The sequence below is a fragment of the Rhyacophila brunnea genome, unplaced genomic scaffold (genome assembly GCF_057557595.1).
Source record: "Rhyacophila brunnea isolate RB1 unplaced genomic scaffold, BYU_Rbru_1.0 scaffold_3, whole genome shotgun sequence".
Classification (NCBI taxonomy): Eukaryota; Metazoa; Arthropoda; class Insecta; order Trichoptera; family Rhyacophilidae; genus Rhyacophila; species Rhyacophila brunnea.
In genome coordinates, this window is record NW_028232965.1 from 11,311,629 (window position 1) to 11,334,297 (window position 22,669).

At 36.4% G+C, this 22,669-nt stretch overlaps 1 protein-coding gene and 1 long non-coding RNA gene across 3 annotated transcripts in view; one reads left to right on the top strand and one right to left on the bottom strand.

Moving 5' to 3' along the window:
- The window catches only part of LOC147067880 (constitutive coactivator of PPAR-gamma-like protein 1 homolog), a 30,037-nt gene that overhangs the window by 839 nt on the left and 6,529 nt on the right, over nucleotides 1–22,669 (bottom strand). The window contains exons 3-16 of one of the 2 annotated variants that reach the window (XM_085952827.1): nucleotides 21,260–21,462; nucleotides 17,146–17,259; nucleotides 16,652–16,957; nucleotides 16,386–16,569; nucleotides 16,179–16,300; nucleotides 15,913–16,035; nucleotides 15,572–15,827; nucleotides 14,765–14,906; nucleotides 14,429–14,675; nucleotides 13,938–14,162; nucleotides 13,659–13,734; nucleotides 13,161–13,348; nucleotides 10,523–10,752; nucleotides 9,845–10,139 (exon numbers count right to left, since the gene is read on the bottom strand). In XM_085952827.1, the coding sequence (XP_085808953.1) occupies nucleotides 9,845–10,139; nucleotides 10,523–10,752; nucleotides 13,161–13,348; nucleotides 13,659–13,734; nucleotides 13,938–14,162; nucleotides 14,429–14,675; nucleotides 14,765–14,906; nucleotides 15,572–15,827; nucleotides 15,913–16,035; nucleotides 16,179–16,300; nucleotides 16,386–16,569; nucleotides 16,652–16,957; nucleotides 17,146–17,259; nucleotides 21,260–21,462 (2,711 nt within the window). Of the gene's footprint in view, nucleotides 1–9,844; nucleotides 10,140–10,522; nucleotides 10,753–13,160; nucleotides 13,349–13,658; nucleotides 13,735–13,937; nucleotides 14,163–14,428; nucleotides 14,676–14,764; nucleotides 14,907–15,571; nucleotides 15,831–15,912; nucleotides 16,036–16,178; nucleotides 16,301–16,385; nucleotides 16,570–16,651; nucleotides 16,958–17,145; nucleotides 17,260–21,259; nucleotides 21,463–22,669 lie in introns of both variants that reach the window. The other variant, XM_085952826.1, reaches the window with a different exon arrangement.
- Nucleotides 6,138–8,808, top strand: LOC147067881 (uncharacterized). Its single transcript, XR_015071371.1, has 3 exons — nucleotides 6,138–6,286; nucleotides 7,604–8,501; nucleotides 8,678–8,808. It is a non-coding gene; the product is annotated as an uncharacterized LOC147067881 (long non-coding RNA).

Consider the following 22,669-nt stretch of genomic DNA (forward strand, 5'->3'; position numbering starts at 1 on the left):
ACGCCAGCTATCCAAAATATTTTTAAATAGGCTTTTTGATATTTTTTTTTACATAGCTCTACTTTCATACATTCAACATTCGTACACATTTTCAGGATGTGGATAAATTGCTAGGAAAAGCTTTTGGGACTGACTGATTGGGATTTAAGAAAAAATAGAAATCAACACATCAAAAACTCCTACTCCAGATGTCAAACCTAGCGATATTATATAAAATAATAATTCACAAAAATCAATAAAACACATCTTTTACCATTCATTATTTCTTACATTCCTAGTATAAACTTTATTTTGAACCACTTCATTTTCCTTTGAAACAACCTAAAATGCTTGGCTCTATTCAAATTGAAGCCGAGTTGCAAAACCTATCTAAGTGCATTTTTAAATAGTAAATACTAATTTATACATATCATCGTTCAGATATGAAAACCTCGTAACTTAAAATTTTACGATATTGGTTTTTTTACTTATTTTATAGCCAATTTGATGAGCCATTAAGGTGTCTAACTCATGTGGTATTTATTTATAGTTCCTGAGATATTGACAAAAATCACAAACTCGTATATCAAAATTCTATTTTTATAAGTTATAATACTCGTATCTCAAACAATCTTACTTAACCTCTTTCCCGCGAACGCCCCATACTTTGGGACGGTACGTCGCGATAGTATGCATGCGCATGAATTTGCTTTCATTTCAAAACATCTAATTTCTGAACCCTTGCGATCGATCGATGTCGCCGCCAAAAGTAAAATCGATTTGAAATGCCGCGTGCAAATAGCGCGTCTGCGCAATACGCAGTACGAGAAGTTACCTTATCGCAAAAGGAGTATGCGCCGAACTGCATTTTATTTGATATGAGATACATATTTTATTAAAATTACATGTTTGTTTCTCTTAAATTACGTAGTATAGTGTTTCATTTTAGAGTGAAATTTATGAAAATATGTTTATAACTACAGTGTGTACTTATAATTAATTGTATGTGACTGGAGTTCATCGTTACTGTAAAACAACTTTTTCAAAATAGTTGGATGACTTTTTGGTTAAACTTTATAAAAAAATATTGTGTGAAAACTTTACGATGGCGGATGAGGATGTGGGTTCAGGAGAAATAATGAATGAGGAATTGGACTCTGACTATGAAATATCCGAAGATGAATTAGAGCAACATGACAATGACCGTGGATTGGATACCGATTCAGATGAGCCAATTGAATTTTTACGTTCTTGGACAACAGGGCCACATATTCCAATCATAAATGAGTTTGATGATTTTCGATCCGGCGTGACGTTGAACGATTTGAATGAAACATCCCTGAATGCCTTTTCTTTGAACATTTTTTAAATAAAAATATTATGTCGGAGATACAGTCAAAGAAACAAACACTTTTTATACCTATTCATATGCAAAAACCGACCTTGGACCGAAATCGCGGTCACATAATTGGACGAATATGTCAGTGCCGGCATTGTACACATTCTTTGCCGTGTCAATGTTAATGACTAGGAACAAACACACCACAATAGAAGATCATTGGAGCACTGATCCGTACCTCAATGCGGACATTTTTGGTAAAATTATGGCTAGAGATCGCTACCAACTAATTCTACAAATGCTGCATTTCTCGAATCCAAATGTGACCACTACAGATAGATTGGCTAAGGTTAGACTACTTTTGGAGCACACACAAAATATTTTAGAGATTCTATGATTCCGCACCAGAATTTATATATAGACGAAAGTATAAAATGTTTGTGCTGTGTGATGTTGTGACTGGATACATAATTGACTTTATTATTTATTGTGGTGAAGGAACTGACATAGTAGACGATCAAAATCTGGGAATTTCTGGTGCGATTGTAACGACACTGTTAAGCGATTACATCGTAAAGGGCACACGCTATGGTGTGATAATTGGTACTCTAGCCCAGCTCTCTTTAAGTATCTACACAGCCATGGAATACACAGCCATGGAACTAATGCTTGTGGTACCGTTAGGAAGAAGCGGAAGGAGATGTCAGTTTTTAAGGTGACGCATCAGTGAAACGCCAAATAGTTTTCAACTGTACGCGCAACGAAATTTTGTACTCGCTTCGCATTCATTGAGAGAATGGCGAGTCAGACATACGTCACTTTGCTGCGTGATGGCGACGGGCCAATTAATTCTAAAATCGTGTAAAGATGACTAAAAACGTTACCCATTTACTTTAAAAAGAAAACATGTCAATGAATATATTATTATTGTTACTAATAGAATAATAAACAGAACATAAAATGGACGTATGTTGGATTTATATGAGAAATAATATTTCCCTAATAAAACCCGCGACCCGCAATCCGCACATCGCCTAGCAACGATCTTTTTAGACCGTGCCTCAACTAATGCATGGCCTTAATAAGTTAAAAAAGGAGAGACAGAAGCTAAAGCTAATAGTCCACTATTAGCCCTTAAATGACACGACAGGAGGGGTGGGGTGTTGACCACGCTTCATGACCACTCATTCGGACCAACGGGAAAAATCAATTTTAGAACTGGAACCGATTCAGAAACCGAAATCTGTTTTGAAGTACAACAAAAACATGGGAAAAGTCGATAAAGCCGATATGATGCTCAGTAGCCTGTCGTGCATGCGGAAATCCATCAAATGGTATAAAAAGGTAGCCTTCCATATTATGGATTTATATTTATTACAGATTTTATTAATACAAATTTGTTACCAGCAACAAAAAAACATTGGCTGAGTTTTAATTAAGTGTGATAAAACAAATTGTGGACAAATATTGTGTAAAAACCGTGAATACACCTCAACCGAAACTTTCAACTAGCGATAATCCCATAAGATTACTGCCCAAAACTTCCACAAGACATATGCCAGAAAACATTCCTCCAACACCTAGTAATGACAAACCGCGTAGACGGTGCCATGTTTGTGGTATTTCAAAAAAAAATAAAAAAAAATAAAAAAGCCACTCGTTTTATGTGTACAGCATGCGATGTAGTCTTGTGCTTGCATCCATGTTACAAAATATACCACAGTTCAAAACATTTTTAAATTAGTGTATTGTTTTTTTAATTATAATTTTGTAAAAGTCTAGTTGAGTTTTAAGTTACAATTTATAGCTGTAATAACTTATTAGTGTTCAAAATGTTAAACAATACTAAAAGTTTTATTATAAAACTGTTCAAGTGTGAATAATAATTGCGTGATCTATGGCGATGAATATGACAATGGAAGGCACCGACGTCGCGCAAGTGCCTCATCTCTATTAAATCTTACATTGGAATAACAAAAACTCATAACTCATTTTTTAGTGTAAATGTAAAATAATAAAATGTAAATGTGTAAGTAGTGTTTGTAAAAACTGTGATCTAATGCCGGCGCTCCATTGGCACGCAAGTCAGACGATTTACAGTCTTCGGACTTTTTTTTCGCGTGGAGCACCCTAGATCTGCGAACTTTTTAAACCGCAGACCAGGCTCGTTGGATTTCAAACATGTTTGATATTTTACTCTCCGAGTTGCCAGACTTCGTCCGTCGATCACTATGCAAATTCGATTTTTAATTAATACGCGATCATTCGGACCGAAAAAAATCTGTAATTGTTTTAAACATTTTCATTGATTAATTTGTGAACTTACACATTAGAAAATGAGAGATTTATCGATTATTTTTTTATTATATACCTATTTATGAAATTCATAAAAGAAAACGTAAAACTTGTGTTGTTTTCACTGCTTTATTATTTTATGCAAGTCTACATATAAATAACACAAAATTATAGGATTTTCGGAAGACATTACGATAATCGCAACTTTTATTTTTCGACAGCTCGACTTTTTTTATTCGTTTGTTGATCAGTAGCAAAGCATAGACAAATCGGACGATTTATTTTCCTCGGACTTTTGGCTTGCCAATGGAGTGCTGGCATAATACGAGGGTGGGTCAATAATTCCTTAGAAAAAAGCATTAAAACAGTTTTTATTTTTGTATTTTTTTTTATTTCTCAACATAATCTACTTGGAGCTCAATACACTTGGTAAGACGTTTCTCAATTTTTTTTAAACCGTCAGAAAAATAAGTTTTCGGAAGGTCCTCAAAATAAGCATTTGTCCGATCGATGACTTCTTCATTTGAAAAAAAACGTTGTCCACTTAGCCATTTTTTTAAGTTTGGGAAAAGGAAAAAGTCACTGGGGGCTAAATCTGGCGAATACGGTGGGTGGTCGACCAATTCGAACTTCAATTCTTCAATTTTAGCCATTGATCGTAAACATGTGTGAACACGGGCATTGTCCTGATGAAAGAAGATTTTTTTCCTGTTTAAATGAGGCCGTTTTTCTTCAATTTTGTTTTTTAGCTGGTCCAATAAAGATGCATAATAATCCCCTGTTATTGTTTTTCCTTTTTCCAAATAGTCAACGAAAATAATTTCACGTGCATCCCAAAATACAGTAGCCATAACCTTACCAGCTGATTTTACGGTTTTCGCCTTCTTTGGTCATGGTTTGCCTTCGCAATCCACTGCTTTGACTGTTCTTTCGTCTCGGGAGTATAGTGGTGTATCCATGTTTCATCTACAGTCACAAAGCGACGAAAAAATTCATCCGGATTGCGTTGCATGAGCGACAACAGGGCTTTAGAGGCCACCAACCTATTGCGTTTATTGTCGACTGTGAGCAAACGCGGCACCCATCTTGCAGAAATATTTTTCATGCCCAATTTGTCATGTAAAATAGAAATGACGCTACCTTTTGAGATCCCTGTAACCTCAATTATCTCACTCAACTTTAATCTTCGGTCACTTAACACCATATCGTGGATTTTATTGATCATTTCTGGTGTGGTCACCTCTACAGGACGTCCTGAGCGTGGTTCATCCTTTGTTGATGTACGACCACGTTTAAATTCAATTAACCAGTTATAAATAGTTGCAAGTGAAGGAGCAGATATGCCGTGAACTAAATCCAACTCATTTTTTTATTTCCTTTGCTGTTAACCCTTTTATATTAAAATGTTTAATAACAGCTCTAAACTCAATTTTCTCCATTTTCCATTTTTCCATTTTCCACAAGCAAATTTTTTTTTTAAATGTACGAGAAACACACAACAACCCGACCAATCTGATTGAAACTTCGCAGCATACTGAATCGGTAGTGCCGCTGCATGAAAACAAACCGCTTACAGTACTAGTCGCGCCACCTGTCGGCTTTTCTAAGGACTTATTGACCCACCCTCGTACTTAAAGCAGTTTGAACACTTGAATTGTTTTTTTTTTTTTTTTTTAATGAATGTGTACTCAAGTGTGGTTAGTGGTTATCGTTATTTTATTTATTCAGCTACCTATATATGCAATCTACACTGTTTCTGGATTAACCATAATACTAAAACTAATTTCATATGCATAGATATAGTAAAGAAACCAATCTGGGTGATTCTATACAAAATTGCTACTAAATAAAATAATTTAAGCCAAGGAGGATCCTAAGAATCAATAATTTTGAACACATTGCACTACCCGCTATTTTTTATTTTTTTAAATGGGACGAACCGTTCTACGACCATGCCGATGGCATGGTACAATTATTGCATTTTCAATCGATCCGTGATTCGGTCTTGGTTTTATTGAAGAACTCAGAACAATTTTTGGTGGGTTATAAGAAAAAAAATTAAAACCTCAATAAAAAAAAATTGACCACTAATATCGCCTAGCAACATCGACATTATATATCTTTATGACCCCTAGAACCTATTCCAATTGTCAGAATGCGTTCCGCATATTATGTATGCGAAAAGTCTATGGGATCCTGGTCTATAACATAATATTTTGGAGCATTTTAAAAGGGCTGACATTCACAAAACCCACTTGAATGTTTTCAATGGGTAGGTACTGTAAAATTTTTTATAATTTACGGCGTGTTATAACATAACTTATTTATAACAAATACAGTTCAAGTGGCCGAGCGGTGACATTATATTTTACTGAAAAAATATTATGAATATAGTCATCACTTGGTTTCGTCTACCTTGACCTAATTTTTACGTTTTTGTGGATTGGCACATGGGGTCAATTCTATATTATATAGGGTGGCAGCGAACCTGTTAATCATCTTCTAAAACAACTTTGATCATGTTCTTAACCTTTTAGCAGCCCAGCTGATAATACTAGGTATAATCTCCAGAGCCCAAGAATTAAATAAAATATAAAAAAATAAATTATCAGTGGAAAATTTTATATCTAGCACTTACATATTATGAGACATCATTTGAAGTTCGTCGAAAGGGTTTTTCATTCATAATTTCATGAAAATGTCGGAAAATTTGCACTAAGGTTAGGGTTATCACAACACTGCGAATTTACAAGAAATAGTTCAAAAATATTTTTAAAAAATTCAAAAAAAAAAATTATAAAATTTATAAATTTTACACACATTTTTTTGCAATATCAGTATTATTTTCACTGTCCACATAAACATCTCTAAAAGTTTTCTTCCTTATGGTAAATTTCAAAACACAGTTCAAAGCATAGTGCAATGTCACATTGCTTGCACACAAACCGCGTTTCCCTACGTTTCTTATTGTTTTTTGTATTATAACATACGTAACACCTTCTGGTGACAATAATTTTTTTTTCCGTGGGTGGTATTTTACCCAGAAAATGCCTCTCCGTAAGCCTGGTGGGTAGCGGCACCTTCCGCTTCAAATTTGTCTTTGGCTGTGTCTTGTGTTTTTGAATCAGTTGATCGATAACGTTCAACTGAAAGTCACCTAAGGGCTGTTTTTTACCAGTTTTTTGTTGGTACAATATATGCGCATTCAGTAATGATAAATCTAATAGGTGGAAGAAAAGTTTTTTGTACCATTTCAGGGTTTTTCGTGATGAGTTTACGGATGAAAGCATCATGTCACTTTGGTCTACAGCGCCCATGTTTTTGTTGTGGTCCACGATGGACTCGGGTTTTGAAATAGGAATTTTTGTCACATAGTTTACTTTTCCCGTCGGTTTGAATACATTCTTGTGCACTGTGGTCAACATCGTCACGTCTTTTTTGTCTTTCCACGCCAATGCCATCATTTCGTCAGTGTGAAATGCCATGGTTTCCCCTCTTCAATTTTTTTTTACGAATTTCGGCATCCCAATTCGATTTCTTCTCACGGTTCCGCAGGCATTTGTCCGGTGGTCATACAGGTACTTGAACAATGTTGGGCTACTGTACCAATTGTCGATGAAAAGCGTATGTCCTCGTTCCAAGTAGGGTTCAAGTAATGTTACCACAACCTGATATTCCGATGTAATTTTTCTTCTGCATTTCTGTTTGTTTCCCCGTATAAATTATTATATCCAAAACAAAGCCAGTTTTACAATCGGCCATTACGAAAATTTTAATCCCGAAACGACTTGCCTTCGTTCTGATAAATTGGCAAAATAAAAGCCTCCCTTTGAAGAGAAGAAGACTCTCATCAATGCACAAATTTTGATAAGGATACAAGTACTGTTTGAAAGAAATTTTCAGCTCTTTCAAGACCTGTCTTATCTTGTACAATTGATCTCCGGGAATTTGAGTTTCATTATCGCAAAAATGCAACATTCGATGCAAGAGCTCAAAACGATTCCTGGGCATTGATTCGGAATAATACGATGAAAACAACATTCTTTTGATAGACCAGTGTTCAGTAATTTTGTTGCGAGAATTACGTGACATGAGCATGCACACTCCCAAAAATGTGTACATATCATCGGTTGTACAGTCTACCCATCGTCCTAAACGATCACTCAGAACCGTGATATTTTTTGTAGCAAATTTAAATTGTTTATTTGTCTCTCGCACTATCATTTCAATAAAGGAAATGTGGATAAAACACTTGAAATAATCCATTTCAAGTGCATCCGAAGCTAAACTATCTGCTTTGCATCCCGATTCAGTATCATCGAATGAAAATGCGCGCAGGTCAAATAAATCCGATTTCCACTCAAATGTCGGTCTTTCAGTAGCTTCGGATGTAGTTGGTTCATTTTCTTCAACTTCCAAAGTATCGTCAACTTCATCAACTTCGGAATCATCACTATCGTCTTCAGATTCAATCGTTTCTAAAAGATTGTCAATTTCACCATCTTCACAATATTCATCCATTTTGAATTGGAAAAATTAGTAAACTAAACTCGTAAATATAACACTTTTGTTTGTCCAAATTGAATGCAAAATATAAATAAAAATAGTCACAGTACTTAGTCACTCGACACAAATAAAATTTTCAATCTGAAAACATCGAAAATGTTTCAATTCAATCTAAAAGTAAACTCGTAAATATAACACTTGTATACGCAAATCATACGCGAAATATAAATATAAATACTCACAACACTTCGTAACTCAACACAAATTAAATTTCAATAAGAAAAAATGCAAAATCTTTCAATTAGAACGCAAATCAGACTATCATCCCGACGACCAATTATTACGCGAACGCGGCGCGAACTAATGAGTCAACAATTTCTCAGTACATGGGAAGAAATCGGTAACCTTGAATGGGCCTCTCGGGAATCCCCTTTTCGTAACTCAACACAAATTAAATTTCAATAAGAAAAAATGCAAAATCTTTCAATTAGAACGCAAATCAGACTATCATCCCGACGACCAATTATTACGCGAACAAATGAGTCAACAATTTCTCAGTACATGGGAAGAAATCGGTAACCTTAAATGGGCCTCTCGGGAATCCCCTTTATTCTCGCGATGTATTTGATTTTTCAAACGTTTCTGCCTGCAGAGCTTGCCCATAGATGTCAATACACGTATTAAAATTGAAAAATAAATATATGACTCATATTGGCGAAAAAACGGTGCGACGAGTTTCGCTCGTCACGGGCGCACGAAAGTAGACGCCCATGACGAGAACCACTCATCAGTGGCTGTTAAAGGGTTAAAGAAAATTTTTAGTAAAACTGTTTTTTTATCCTCTTGAACATTTTAACATTTTTCGATACGAGGTTTTCATAATATCGTCGCTGTAGGATTGGTTTGTCGAATAGACCAAATGTTCATGAGACGAAAAACAAATTTCATAATCCTATATTTAAATACATGGAAATATTTAAATTGTTATCTTTACAGCATATGAATGATATGTGATATGTAGTCATTACCATTCCAAAGTAATTTAACGAAAAGGATGGTTCTAGTCCATTTTGATACAAAAAAACATTCTGCATTAAAAGGTCGATTTTGACAAACCAATCCTACAGCGACGATATCTTAATGACGATATTAAAGACCCGGAAGGTTATGTTGTTATTATTTATTTTTTCATTCTTTCATTTAAACTCGTCTTATTGTTGTTGTTATATAAATTAAACATAGGATAACAAGGTGATCAATCAAAATACTCAATTATCTGAATTATATTATTTTAAAAAAGAATGGGTGCCGAGCAGACACAACAAGACACTTTTCATTTTACTCTTTGCATGCTGTCCGCGTCACTTTTAGGAGTTTTCTTCTTTCTTCTTCTATTTTTGGTGTGTGTTCGCATGTTTTCTTCCGCAATATTCTTTCAATTGTTGTGTGGCTAATTTCGCCATAATTGAGTCAGGAAACTCAATAGTCAACACAAAACATTACTTAGCATGCATAGCGGAATTGTAGTTTTACTGGTGTAACATGAAACAACGGGATTCACTCCATCGTGTGTAAAAAAAACATTGAACAGAATTCATAAATAACAGCCAACAGGGTTTTAAAATCCTAAGAAGTCTCCCAGCTTGCGTGATGATCAGAAAAAGTCGTAGACACTTAAAATTTTGAAATGGCATGAAAATGTTATTCGGATTTCTATATACGTACTGCCTTATTTTTATTGATGGCGGAGCTGCCATTCTCAGCGAAGGTCACCACTGTGTCGGCAGACTTGATGTTCTCGCTCTTGGTGGGTATGTCAGTCTTCGGTGCGGCCCTCTTTTTTCCTTTGAGAGCGTTTTTCTTCAGGGGCTTAGCGTTCTTCACTTTGTTGGATCCGCACGCAGACTCGCCTTGCTCTCCACCCGATCCTGTCTCGGTGGTGGAATCAGCCTGGCCGTCGCCGCCTGACTCGTCAGGGCCATTCAACGGATTTTTCAATTCTTCCGTCCGTAACATTTTGCTATAGGGAAAGAGGGAAATGTTGCACATGAATAATTTTGTTTTAATGAACGTATTACGAACCTAGCTGTTTCACACTTCTTTAGACTAGAGACTATTGACACTATGATAGATATTCACAAGTCGAAACGGTAGTTTTATTTATTTTCTTCAATATATGGTATTTCCATTAAGTATTCCAAAGCTATCTTTGTGAGAAATGGTTATAGGCGATTTGCTCAATCCATAGTCTGTATATAAATACATATTTAAAAACAATGTGTGAATTTGCCAGTCGTGTGATTCAAACTTAAGCTTTAGAAACTTTACCACTCGACCACGACGGGCTCTTCAATAGTATGTCATATTAATATGCCTGTCGCTGTCTATAAAATTGCAACATACCCATTAATTGAGATAGTGGGGCCTCTGCCGGGGGTGGAGGAGGAAGATGCGTCAGCGGGTGTGGTTTTGCGAGCTGGAGCTGCCTTAGCGGGGCGGTGCCTCTGACGACGTGCTACGCCGCCCCCACCTCGTGCCATCAGGGAACTCCGCCCTCTCGCTCCGCCCCTGCCACGGGCCGAAGAGTAGCCATAAGTGCCTCGCGGAGGAGGTGTGTAGCTCACGTATCCCACCTGAGACACATTACAATTTTTTCATAACAAATGAAAATCTTTTACAATAAACATCTGCCAATATAGCTGTAAATATATCAGCAGAATAGAACAATAATGACATAATGACACACACAATAATAATATCATCCCTGTACCTACACTCTACAGGTTTTTTTTTTTGTAATTATTAATAACCATGTCCTTGCTTTTTCATACAAGATGGTTGTAAGTAATTTTGAACAATCACAAACACCCAGGCTTTGAGAAAATCACATAAACATACTGTGTCCTCACTGGGATCGAACCCAGAACTCCTGGATGGAAGGCCAGCGCCTTACGCACTGCACCACGAGAGCCGTCTACACTATAGATTCTCTATTAACCCATTGGTGACCGAGTTTATTTTTGTAGATAGAATACAAAATTGACTTCCATCAATCAAATATTAACTCTTTTACTCCCAGCTGATTTAGCCTAGCATATGCGAAAACTCCCAAGCGTTTTTTGACAAAAAATCGTCGATTGAGTTTTTTTTAAATAACTAATTCTAAACATGTTTTAAAAATTTGAAACTTTTTTTGTGTGTTATAATGTGTTATGTTAGTGTTATGTGTTATAATATAATAATGTATCAATATTTATTTAGAAATGAATGGATAAAACTATGTTTGAACAACAAAACAAGTGTGACAACATTTTTTCATTTATAATTGATTTATCAAATTTTATAATATAATCTATCCTTATGTAGTAACAGAAAAAAAAATAAACAAATTATTATTTATCTATGAAATAGAATTTTTATAAAGTAATCAAAAAAAATCGTATAGTGTCCAAAGTATTCAAGAATATTATTCAATTCACGAAATCGCTAGAGAATTCGATACAGTATCGACGACTAACTGATATGGAATGAAATAATTTCAAAAAATAAGTCTCAAAGCACTAAATCATTTATAATAATATTTATATTCATGTATTTTTTCACCATCTTACCAAAAGTACAGTGGCATCCATTGTTAGTTCAAAAATTACAAACTTCATTTTGTATTGTGATATATGAATCATAAAACAACTAAAAGAAATATCAGAATTTAAAATGTGTCATAAAAATACTGTTTTATTATTTTTATGACCCTCTTTGGTCTCAAGTTCGACAGCAGAGCAATTATGACTTGTGAGTTAATAGGGTGTGACATAATTATAAATATATAATTATAAAATAAATGTTACTCACACTCAACACACAGTGAATATAATGATTCGTCTACATGAGACGAAATATGACGGGAAAAAATTTGGAATAAATCGTAAATTTGGTTCCAAACTTTCGGCCGATGGAACGGCCCAGATGGAGTTTTCGCATAGGTATGGTGGGCCGAAATATCGGCCCCATGGGAGTAAAAGGGTTAATATCTCAAAAAGCATGTGTTTGAATCATTTGATTTTTTGAACATAAATAAAAAAAAGGATGCTCTAATATGATTTAAAAGACAGAAGAGAAAAAATATATATTTAAAGCGAGATAGGGAGATTCAAAGTTCAATAAATAAAAATCTTTCATTTATTTTTCTTCAGAATTTTAAGTTTAGTGCTAAATAAAAAACCAATTACGTCCTAAATATTTAGAAAACTGTTTGTATTATATAGGGTAATCTATTTTCATATGATAACCCATAAAATTTCTGAAAATTATTGACAAATGCCGTACTCTTCGCATTTCTAGCAATAAGTGAAATTTCACAAATTTATTCTGAAATTTCATAAGTTTGCAACAAAACCCTACTAAAAAAAGGCTCGATTCATTACAAAAAGCGCCACATCCGTGTTTCATATAATTTAAAGCTCGGTTGATTTCGCGCGTGTTGAAGTCAACCAATAAAGGAACAGTCGATATTGCAAATGGCGTCTTCCATGCTGTAGCATCCGCTAAACTCAAAAAAAATGACAGTGCCACAGAAATATGTGCCTTATGCGGAAAAAATTTAAAAGTGAGATACAAGTAGCGCTATGTCCAATTTTATTTTGCCTATATTTATTACATTTAAGAGTTTATCGGCTGAAACAAATAATTGTCATTTGGTTCTAATTTCGACATAGAATACAATGGAAAAAATAATCTCACATTAAAACAAATAATTGAAGCTTGAAACATAAAAACGTTGTTTCCCGCAAATATCGAATTGTGGACCTGTCGCTGTTTGTAATTTGACGCCTCATATCATTTTGTCACTTAGCCATTTTTACCATTACATGGATGGTTACAAATGAATCACGAAAGAATAAATCAGCATGGTGCCCTTCAATTATTCACAAACTTCGCCCATTTTAATATGTCAACGGTCCGGTTGAAGATGAAGTTTTAGATACATAAAATTCCGATTATTATGACTATTTCACTGAGGAGAAATTGTGGTCACACTGACCTGCGAAGCGCCGTATCTATTGGAGTGAGCGGAGCGGGCATAGTTAGCGCCCCACTGGCCGACCACCACACCCGCGATCTGGAGACGGCCCCCTTCCCCTCTGTGGGGTGGGCCGCTCCCTCCTAGCCGCCGTCCGCCCCCGCTCCAGCTCAGTACTCCCGGTGGAGGGTAGCCCATCCCCAATATATCTAACACGAAAAGGAGAAACGTTAACATTCACTTTTAGTAGCTAGTATACAGTTCCATGCTCCACTGCAACCGCTTGGCGGAAAATAATCATGTGGAATTATATTGATAAAATTCACTGTATACATATGTGTTAAGGAAATGAATGAAGTTTTTGACATAAAAATGCTCATATGTAGCTATCAGAGATTGTGATTTATTGAATTTTAAATTTTTTGAGTTTTGAGAATTCTCGAATTCAAGAATACTTTCAAATTTCAGATATTGAGGATAAATAGTCATATGTATACAGTAGCATCTATGGGTACTCACTGGGGTTCATGGGCAGAGGGGGCATGGCAAACTCCACGTCCAGGTCCTCCAAAATGGCTTTTCGCATTCGCTCCACCTTAAACATGAAAGAGAACTATTGATTAAACTATTATCTTAATCTACAAATAATTCACAGGATTTGTGAATGTATTTTCAACATTCATAATGTAAAAACTCAGTTATCTACTAGAAAAAATCTAATTATATATGTTCAACTATCATGTCAAAGGAACACAGGCGTATCTATATGCGACGAAATAATGACGTGCCCTTCCTTACCTTGATGACTACATCCACCTGGTTGTCGCACAGCTGAATGAGATTCTTGACAGCGTATGCGCGTGCCAGTTTATGCTGGAAGAGTTTCCCATCGAAGAAGTTCCAGGGAGAGGCTGCAGCCAGCGGGACGGGAGCACCACACGCATCATTGGCCAGCAGGGCTGTCTCCACACCCGCCATCAGCATTGCCCCCAATTGCACGCCACGCACTGTCACCCCCGACAGCTGGAACAGAATCATTATGCATCATCACCCCATTAATTCCACACAGGGAAAGCACAAAGCGTAGTACATACAACCCCTATACAACACAAACAATAAAATTGTAAAAATATTAAAAATCCCCTTTTCTAACATCTTTAAAACTGGCAAACATGCAAGATTTGGACATTTCTTTTGGGGCAAAAGTTTACAAAACCTCATATAATTTCTTAGTGGGAAGACATATGAAGGTGCATATCGTGCCTGAGAAGCTACAGCAGAGAACTCACCGTCATCTCCTGCAAGTGTAATGGATTACGGAGGTCGGCAGCGAAAGCAGTAGCCAGGAAAGCATCCAACTCTTGCCGCCGAAGGCACTGCACGGGAGACGTCATGATGTACCTGAGGACGGTGGCCAAGATGAAGAGCTGCTGCGGCACGTAGGAGGGGTTGAGCATGAGCGAATTATCCGAGCGATCCGAGCGCATGCACGAGAGGAAGGCTCGCATCCGCCGGCACTTGTCATCCTGCGCAGTCCTGCAACCCAACAAGCCACACCCTCTTTCAGTTTCGGTCCGGCGGGCCCCCCTGTTCCCTTTGCTAATATCTTATCACCAAAAACTCACCCGAACCAGAGGCGTTGAACCGTGGGCACGGGCCAATCCAACATCACTCCTGAAACTATTTCGGGAGTCTTGCCGGGATTCTGACGTGTGTAGATCCACTCGGAGACACTGACGTTCACGTTGCATGGAATCTTCTCGCCTTCTACCAAAAGAAAATAGTATAAGTATCCACATGACAACCTTCATGTAATATGAAGATGATCTAAAAAATAAATACACGAATCATTTTGTAGTACTCAGTTCTTTTCAATGGATTATTGAATGGCATCGATGAGCGAGAGTTCATGATTCCATCAGTTATTAAGTATATTAAGAATTTTTTCTATTAAATTGAATGATTTTACTATAAATAACCACATTATAGGAAAGTTCGAGAGTTTGGGCAGAAAATAAAACAAACATGATCTAAACAATGTGGGCAATAAGCAACTGGAGACACCCCTACATACTACGCATGGGAAGAAATTGCATCTGCATACCTAAATTGTTAAGGAATTAATTATTATGGCAGTTTTCATTTAAAAAAAATTGTGATGTAAGTACATAAATCTATAAAAATTCATCGAATTATTAAAATAACTTGAGTACAAAACTTGAAAAAGAAAGTTTCACACATAAAATAACAGTAAGAAACTAGGATTAAATATTGGATTTGGTGGACGAAATATTATTTTTAACACTTTTTACAAATAATCCATTCTTACATTCCATTTATATTTCCATCAGCGTTACAAATTATTTAGCAACCAGTGAACAGCGTCAATTGTCTGTATCCACACCCAGTGAGAAATACAAATGTGCGGGTACCTTTGCCGTGGTTAGCCATGAAATGGTAGTGGTGCATATTGAAGAGAATAGCGTAAACGTTTTGTCGGATGGGGCGGAAGAGATGGTGCACGGAAGGCAGCTCGCGGTGCGTCTCATCCTCCAGCAGCACGGGCAGTGCTAGCTGCCTCAGTGATAGCACAGCCAAGAGGGATGGAGACATCACACCCTTCGAGTGTCGTTCTGCACACGTACGCAACACCTCCGCTGCCACCGCCGGGCACGCTCCTTTCGCTGCCTGCTGACAATGCACACTATATTATGTAAACTGTCAAATTATTACTTCATACAACTGATATATGTTTATAAATGCAGAAATATACCTCTTTCTCTTTTTTGAGGGCAGCATTGGACATTTTGGAAGTAGCATTTTTAGCAGATTTCTTTTCTATTTCAGGTTTGTCAATTGAACCTTCAGTGGTGGCCGACTTCGTTTCCGGTTTTACCTGTAACAGAACTTCAATCAGATCGAGTTCTCCTTCCCTTTTGGTCATACTGACTTAGAATCATCGAAGACATGTTTATTTCATTATTTACCGATTTAGATGGTGTGAGATAAGAGTAACATAAATAAGCAAGTAACTCTCACCGAGATATTAGAACTCGAATCTTGAACAGCGGCATCGGAGGCCAGTCGGGAAGTGTCTAAATCGGCTTCCTTCAGAATGCTATTCGACGAGTTGACAATTTTTTTCGCCTTGGGACGGCGACCTGCGGACAGACGTTTTGTGATTATCAAGTGACAAATTTATCATGCCAATTGTCATCTACTTCAAAAGATGTAACTTATTCTCACCAGTTTTGTATTTCAAGAAGCCATCTTTGGTGCCGTTGACGTAGTACTGGACGGACTGCTTGAACCGAGCGCAGCGATTGTCATCGGGGTACTGGAATAGATCTCGGCAGACTGCATCCACGTCGCCACTTGGCAGATCACGCACATATTTGCAGACGCTGCGCACGACATCTTCGCTGGAAGTCTGCACGGCAACAAATCATTCTAAAGATTTCATGTATCATCACGACATGGGCAGGAGATAATATAACAGCAACAGGGTATACCTTTTTTTGGTTGTTCAGTCTTTTATAAAATTCAGTAAGATGCTGCTCCGTCAGGATGGTGTTGCCGAGAAGGGCTGCCACGATACTTAGCCGGTCCTGCGGGACCTGTAGGCGCTGCGCCATGTCATGCACCATGTACTCCTTGGTCTCCAGGGAGGAACGATACGTGAGCTTGAGTAGAGAGGAGCTGAAGTATCGGGGGGGCTGGAAGGCCAGGTACTCTCCTGAGCACCCCACTATGCCCGCATAGCCCTTCTCCCGGCACAAGGCCACCACTTCTTGGTGATGGTCATCAGAAGACACCATCTACCGAAACATTTTTATATGTAAATAATATTTAATAACCAATGTAATGCAGAATCAAGAACCAAATGCAATGAGTAAAACCAGCATAGAGATCCGAATGCAAAAGTAAACATTATTGCCAATAATCAGAATCATTTACAGAACTCCGTGTTAATCTACAAAGTGTCAGTTGCGAAAACATTTCTCACCACTGTGACATTCATCTGATGCAAGGCGGATCGCAGACATGTGTGAAGTCCCACGGGTGGCACCCACCACACTTTGGGCGGCGGGGTTCCCTTCGCTCCCACATGTCTCAGTACCTGTTCAAAATGAAAATCTATCACTATAGAATAATGTAACACAGACAATAATTTTATTTTGAAAGCTAGCAAAATGCACGCTTTTGTTGAGGTTTTCAAAAATATTTTTATGCGAATTTACATTAATTGAATTGGTTCCACTTTAACCCTCCTCCCGCTAACGGCATCTAGAAATGCCCATGATAGTTAAACCGTTCACCGCTAAGGGCATCCAGAAGTGCCCATAAGTTTCTACCTCCGTATTTTCGTAATTCGGCGAGTAATACAGTCGAAATTTGTTTGAAAAACTAGCTGGGTTATTCCTTTACTGACATCTGTGACTTTTTTTCAATAAGACTTTTTAGATAATTCGAAATTAAGCAAAGACACATACCCTGTCGATATTGGAGTAAAACAGATTTCCAATGATTGGTTTCAAAATTTACCGCTAGTTGCTTTGCGCAATTTGCGCCGGCGCGAATTGATGTTAATGATCTCATACATGAAATCGGCTAGTGCGGTGATAATTTTCAACAGTCGATTGCTTTCGTGTTGTGATTGATACATTTCAAAGTTTTTTACGGTTTTCTATAAAATTATTATTGATGCGCCATTCTGTTAATAATTAATTATGTGCGTTAATTCTTTAAATGAAAAGTGATTTTATGAATTAAATCAGTGGTTGTAAAGTGAAAACGAAATTATTAACACATAAATAATTTAAAATTCCTATAATAAATCTTTTGTACTGTATGGAAATACATACGAAAAATTGAGAATAGGTAAATAATAATCTGTAAAATATTTAAATTTAAATTAAAAAATGTAGAATAGATTTTCAAAATTCATGGCCACTCATTTTTATTTCAAGGAAAGTGATGATTAAAATTCTTCTCATTTCAGTCGAATAAAGAACTAAGATTAAAATTTAATATTATTGTGTAGTGAATTAAAACTTTAAATTTCCTCAAAACTGTTAAGTTATAATAGCATATTTAGTGTTTAAATAAAAATGTCTATCCCTGATGTTGAATGTTTGGATTCGGACTATGAGATGGAAAGTGATAATGAAGAAGCTGCGCTAGTAGAACATCCCGACGATGTTGACGAGCCTTCCAATATAGGCAGTGATGAAGGAGTGGCTGAACCGTCTACCAGTGCAGCACCAGACAGTTTACTCCAATCGTGGACTGCGGGTCCCTTCGTGCCGATCACATACGATTTTGATAGTTTCAACTCAGGCGTTAACCCTAGTGTACAGCTCAATGAAAATTCCACAGAAATGGAATTTTTTCGTCATTTTCTTAACAAAACAATAATGAATACCATAGTTAACCATACAAATAATTACCACAACCATATGCTCAACACACAGGCCCACACTCCGAATGCAAGGATCCATGCCTGGTATGATACATGCCCAGAAGAGATGTATGTTTTTTATGCTGTATCAATGTTGATGACAAGAAATCGCCATCTCACAATTGAAGAACATTGGAGTGCTGATCCATTATTAAATTCTAAAATATTTGGCCAAACTATGATAAGAGATCGGTATGAGTTGATTCTACAAATGCTACATTACTCTGATACCCAAATCCCTACTGGAGATCGTCTTTATAAAGTGCGCTCACTTCTTGACCACTGCAGAAAAATATTCAAAGAAACAATGCTACCAAACGAAAATCTCTGCATCGACGAAAGTATCATTGTTTTTAAAGGGAGATTAATATTCAAACAATTTATACCGTCAAAAAGACATAGGTTTGGAATCAAATTATTTGTGATTTGTGATGTGGAAACCGGTTATATTTTAGACTTTATTATTTATTGTGGTGTAGAAACCGAAATAAGTGATAGTGAACTTTTGGGAATATCTGGGGCTGTTGTCACCACTTTGATGAAGGATTATTTTGGTAAAGGGCATAAACTATTTTGTGATAATTGGTACAGCAGCCCAGAATTATTTCAGTTTCTACATAAAAAAAAGACAAATGCTTGCGGCACGGTACGTAAAACACGAAAGTCAATGCCAAAATTTGATAAACTGAAGAAAGGACAAGTAAAATCTCTTAACCGTGGCCCATTGCTCGTGTTAAAATGGCATGATAGGCGGGAAGTGCATATGATCAGTACCATGCACGATGACTCCATGGTACCGACAGATAAAATTAATAGGGCCACAGGACAACCCATTATAAAACCACAATGCGTTGTGGATTATAATAAAAATATGGGCACGGTAGACAAAGCTGACATGATGTTGAGCAGCCTCTCGTGTATGCGAAAGAGTCTTAAGTGGTATAAAAAGGTTGGATTCCACATCATAGATTTATTTTTATTAAATAGCAGCATACTTTACAAAGTTATCACCGGTAAAAAAATTAGTTTAGCTGAATTTCAATTAAACGTAATCCGGCAATTAATCGAAACATATGGCAGTGCCTCAAGACCATCGACATCACAAACTACTCGTGTAGTTAATAACCCAAAAAGAATTTTAAAAACAGAACTCCTAAGACATTTACCCCGTAAAATTCCTCCAACAGTAAATAAAACAAAACCATATCGAAGATGTCGTGTGTGTATTGCTTCAACTACTAAAGATAAAAAAAGAAAAATGACGAACATTATGTGTGAAGCATGTGATGTCGCTTTATGCTCTGTGCCCTGTTTTTATGACTACCATGACAAAATCAATTTTTGAAATATAGTTAAGCCATAAACATTAATTAGGTGTGACTGAAATATGAGACCAAGTTGTAAGGAAATAATATAACAATAACGATTGTGTGCGATTGCGTGCGTTCTGTGTTGGTGTTAAAAAACGTGTGAACATTAATCATCGGCGCAAGTGTCTACCACTTATCCGGTATCATAGAGGCCACTTCACTCTGCGGTATGTACTCCAAGCGTGCTTTATTATGTATGACAGAATTTCTTAAAGCTCTGTTGCTTAATTTACGATCTTTTTGTTTATTTTCACATGCTGTAAAATTAAAAGGAATGTTTTATTATAGCTAGAGCCACTCAGTGGATTTTTAGGTACATTTTTAATGACAATTCGGTATGATTTATGAATCGTAAAAATCGCAGCGCGCCCGAACAAGTACATGAGCGAAATTATGTCGCGATAAAAAAACCCTAAAAATAGAGCCAAAACAGTTTCAAAAATTACATTTCTATGGTTATAGAGCAGGGGGGGGCAAACTTTTTGGATGGAGGGCCAAATTCAAGAAATCAAAATGAGCGGCGGGCCGCAAGTAAAATACCATTTTTAGATACCTATGGCCAAATTCAAGAAATCAAAATGAGCGGCGGGCCGCAAGTAAAATACCATTTTTAGATACCTATACACTATTTATTATCACGAATAATACACATTACAAAAAAAATAATGAGAAGAATGAAACTGTTGTACATTTTTGAACTTTTTTTAAATTCAGGTGTTATTTTTGTAGTTGATATTCTCAAAACTGCTTGCATCGGAGATATTTGATCGTAAAGAATTTTTATTGAGGTTCACGATCGAAAATGTTTGTTCACATATTATATAGGATGATCCAAAAATAACGAATATTTTTCTTGCATAATCTTTAAGTTGGTCGAATTTGTCTGAATTAAGGGCATTGTAAAATTTGGAGATTTCTTCACGACGATGCAATTCTCTTAAATCAGTGTCACACTGCACACTATTGAAATCGATGTTCAACGTAGAAAATAGTGGTTACATAGTGTGAGACGAGACGCAAGGAAGATGTACTGAGATAATACATTTACGAAACAACAAATTCTTCAAATTTTAATCTATCGTCAAAATTTTTTTAAAAATTATAAAAAAGTTATTCGTAATCAGAAGTACAATTAATGATGGCGGGCCGCAAAAAAATACCCGGCGGGCCACATGCGGCCCGCAGTTTGCCCCCCCCCCCTGTTATAGAGATTTGGTGAAAATGCATAAATCACTACAGACTTTAAATTCATGAATTCAAATTATAATATAAAAGGATAAAACACGAACGCTATTGATTCGCTGGCGGTGAATCGCTTGCTGCTGTGCCCAGTGAGCGGGCGGGGTAACATTACTGGCATTGGAGTTGTCACCGGGGGCGGGATGGGCTCCATTGAAGCACACACACAGTGACACTTGGTGCTCTGACAGCGCCCCGCTCAGCGTGGACAGGAACTGTACGCACCGCGCCCACTGCCCTCCGCATGCCCAATCTGCCAGACAAATGCCTCAATCTCATTAAATCATAGCCCAAAAAAATATATTAATTAATAAAAAAATGATGCATTAATTCATCAGAGTTTACAATAAAACCTAATGCTACCCTGCTATGCATATCTTTATTTCACATTTATGAAAAGAATGAATAATCAATTTTCAAATGCATAACAATGAAATTTATTATTTTTATTAAACACAATAGATGCCGGTTTGCATTTTTTTTGAATACAGATTTACTATGTATGCTTTTATCAGATTGCGCTGTGTCATAACTCATAAGACACCAGTAAAAGTACCTTTACTAAAACTACATTCTTCATGCACTCCATTGCACTTTACCATACTGTTTTATAACAATATGATGTTTAAAATTCCTCTCATTATATATAATAAGAATGGTTCATATATTATAAATTATAAAACTTTAATATTTCTTCAAAGCAATTTTTGTGAAAACAAGTTATGAGTGGATTAGTGGAAATCACAGACTCAAAGCTAATTAAGCTGAAATATAATGAGCTGACATTTTTTCGAAATTGTTTAATTACCTACCTTTTGTAATAGATTTTTGTGTTGTCACGGCGTCTTCTTCTTCTTTCCTCGGGGTCTTTCTCAAGAGATAATGTATTGAAGTGTACTGTTAGGTGTATGAATGCGAACCTAATATAACCTAACACATGAGCGCATTTCAACACATTACCTCTTGAGAATGGCATCTGCAATGATCCCGAAATGTTGAGGAAAGAAGGAGGTAGAACATGCGGTGACAACCCAAAAATTTATTATGATAAACAACTGTGAAAATCATTAAACATTATAATATACAGTATACCTTTCATTTGAGTAAGAAAGTGTTATTAGAAAGATAAATGAAGGTTTATAGTTATCCGCAATTAATAACAGTAGAACCTCGATTATCCAGATTAATTTTTGATTATCAGTTTCGCATGATTACAAGAAAAATGTACAATTCAAAATATACATTTAATAAAAAATGTGAGTTTTTAAAACAAAATGTTATTAAAAAGGTTTATTCTGGAAGTAAATGTTTTATTATTTTTTCTTCTTCTATTCCAGATTTATCGTTATCCCCAATTGGTCCGGATAATCGAGATTTTACTGCGCTAACCAAATGTTAAGTTTCATTAGCCCTGATAAACGAATGCATTGTGTGCTGATTTTGACATCTCGGATTATAAG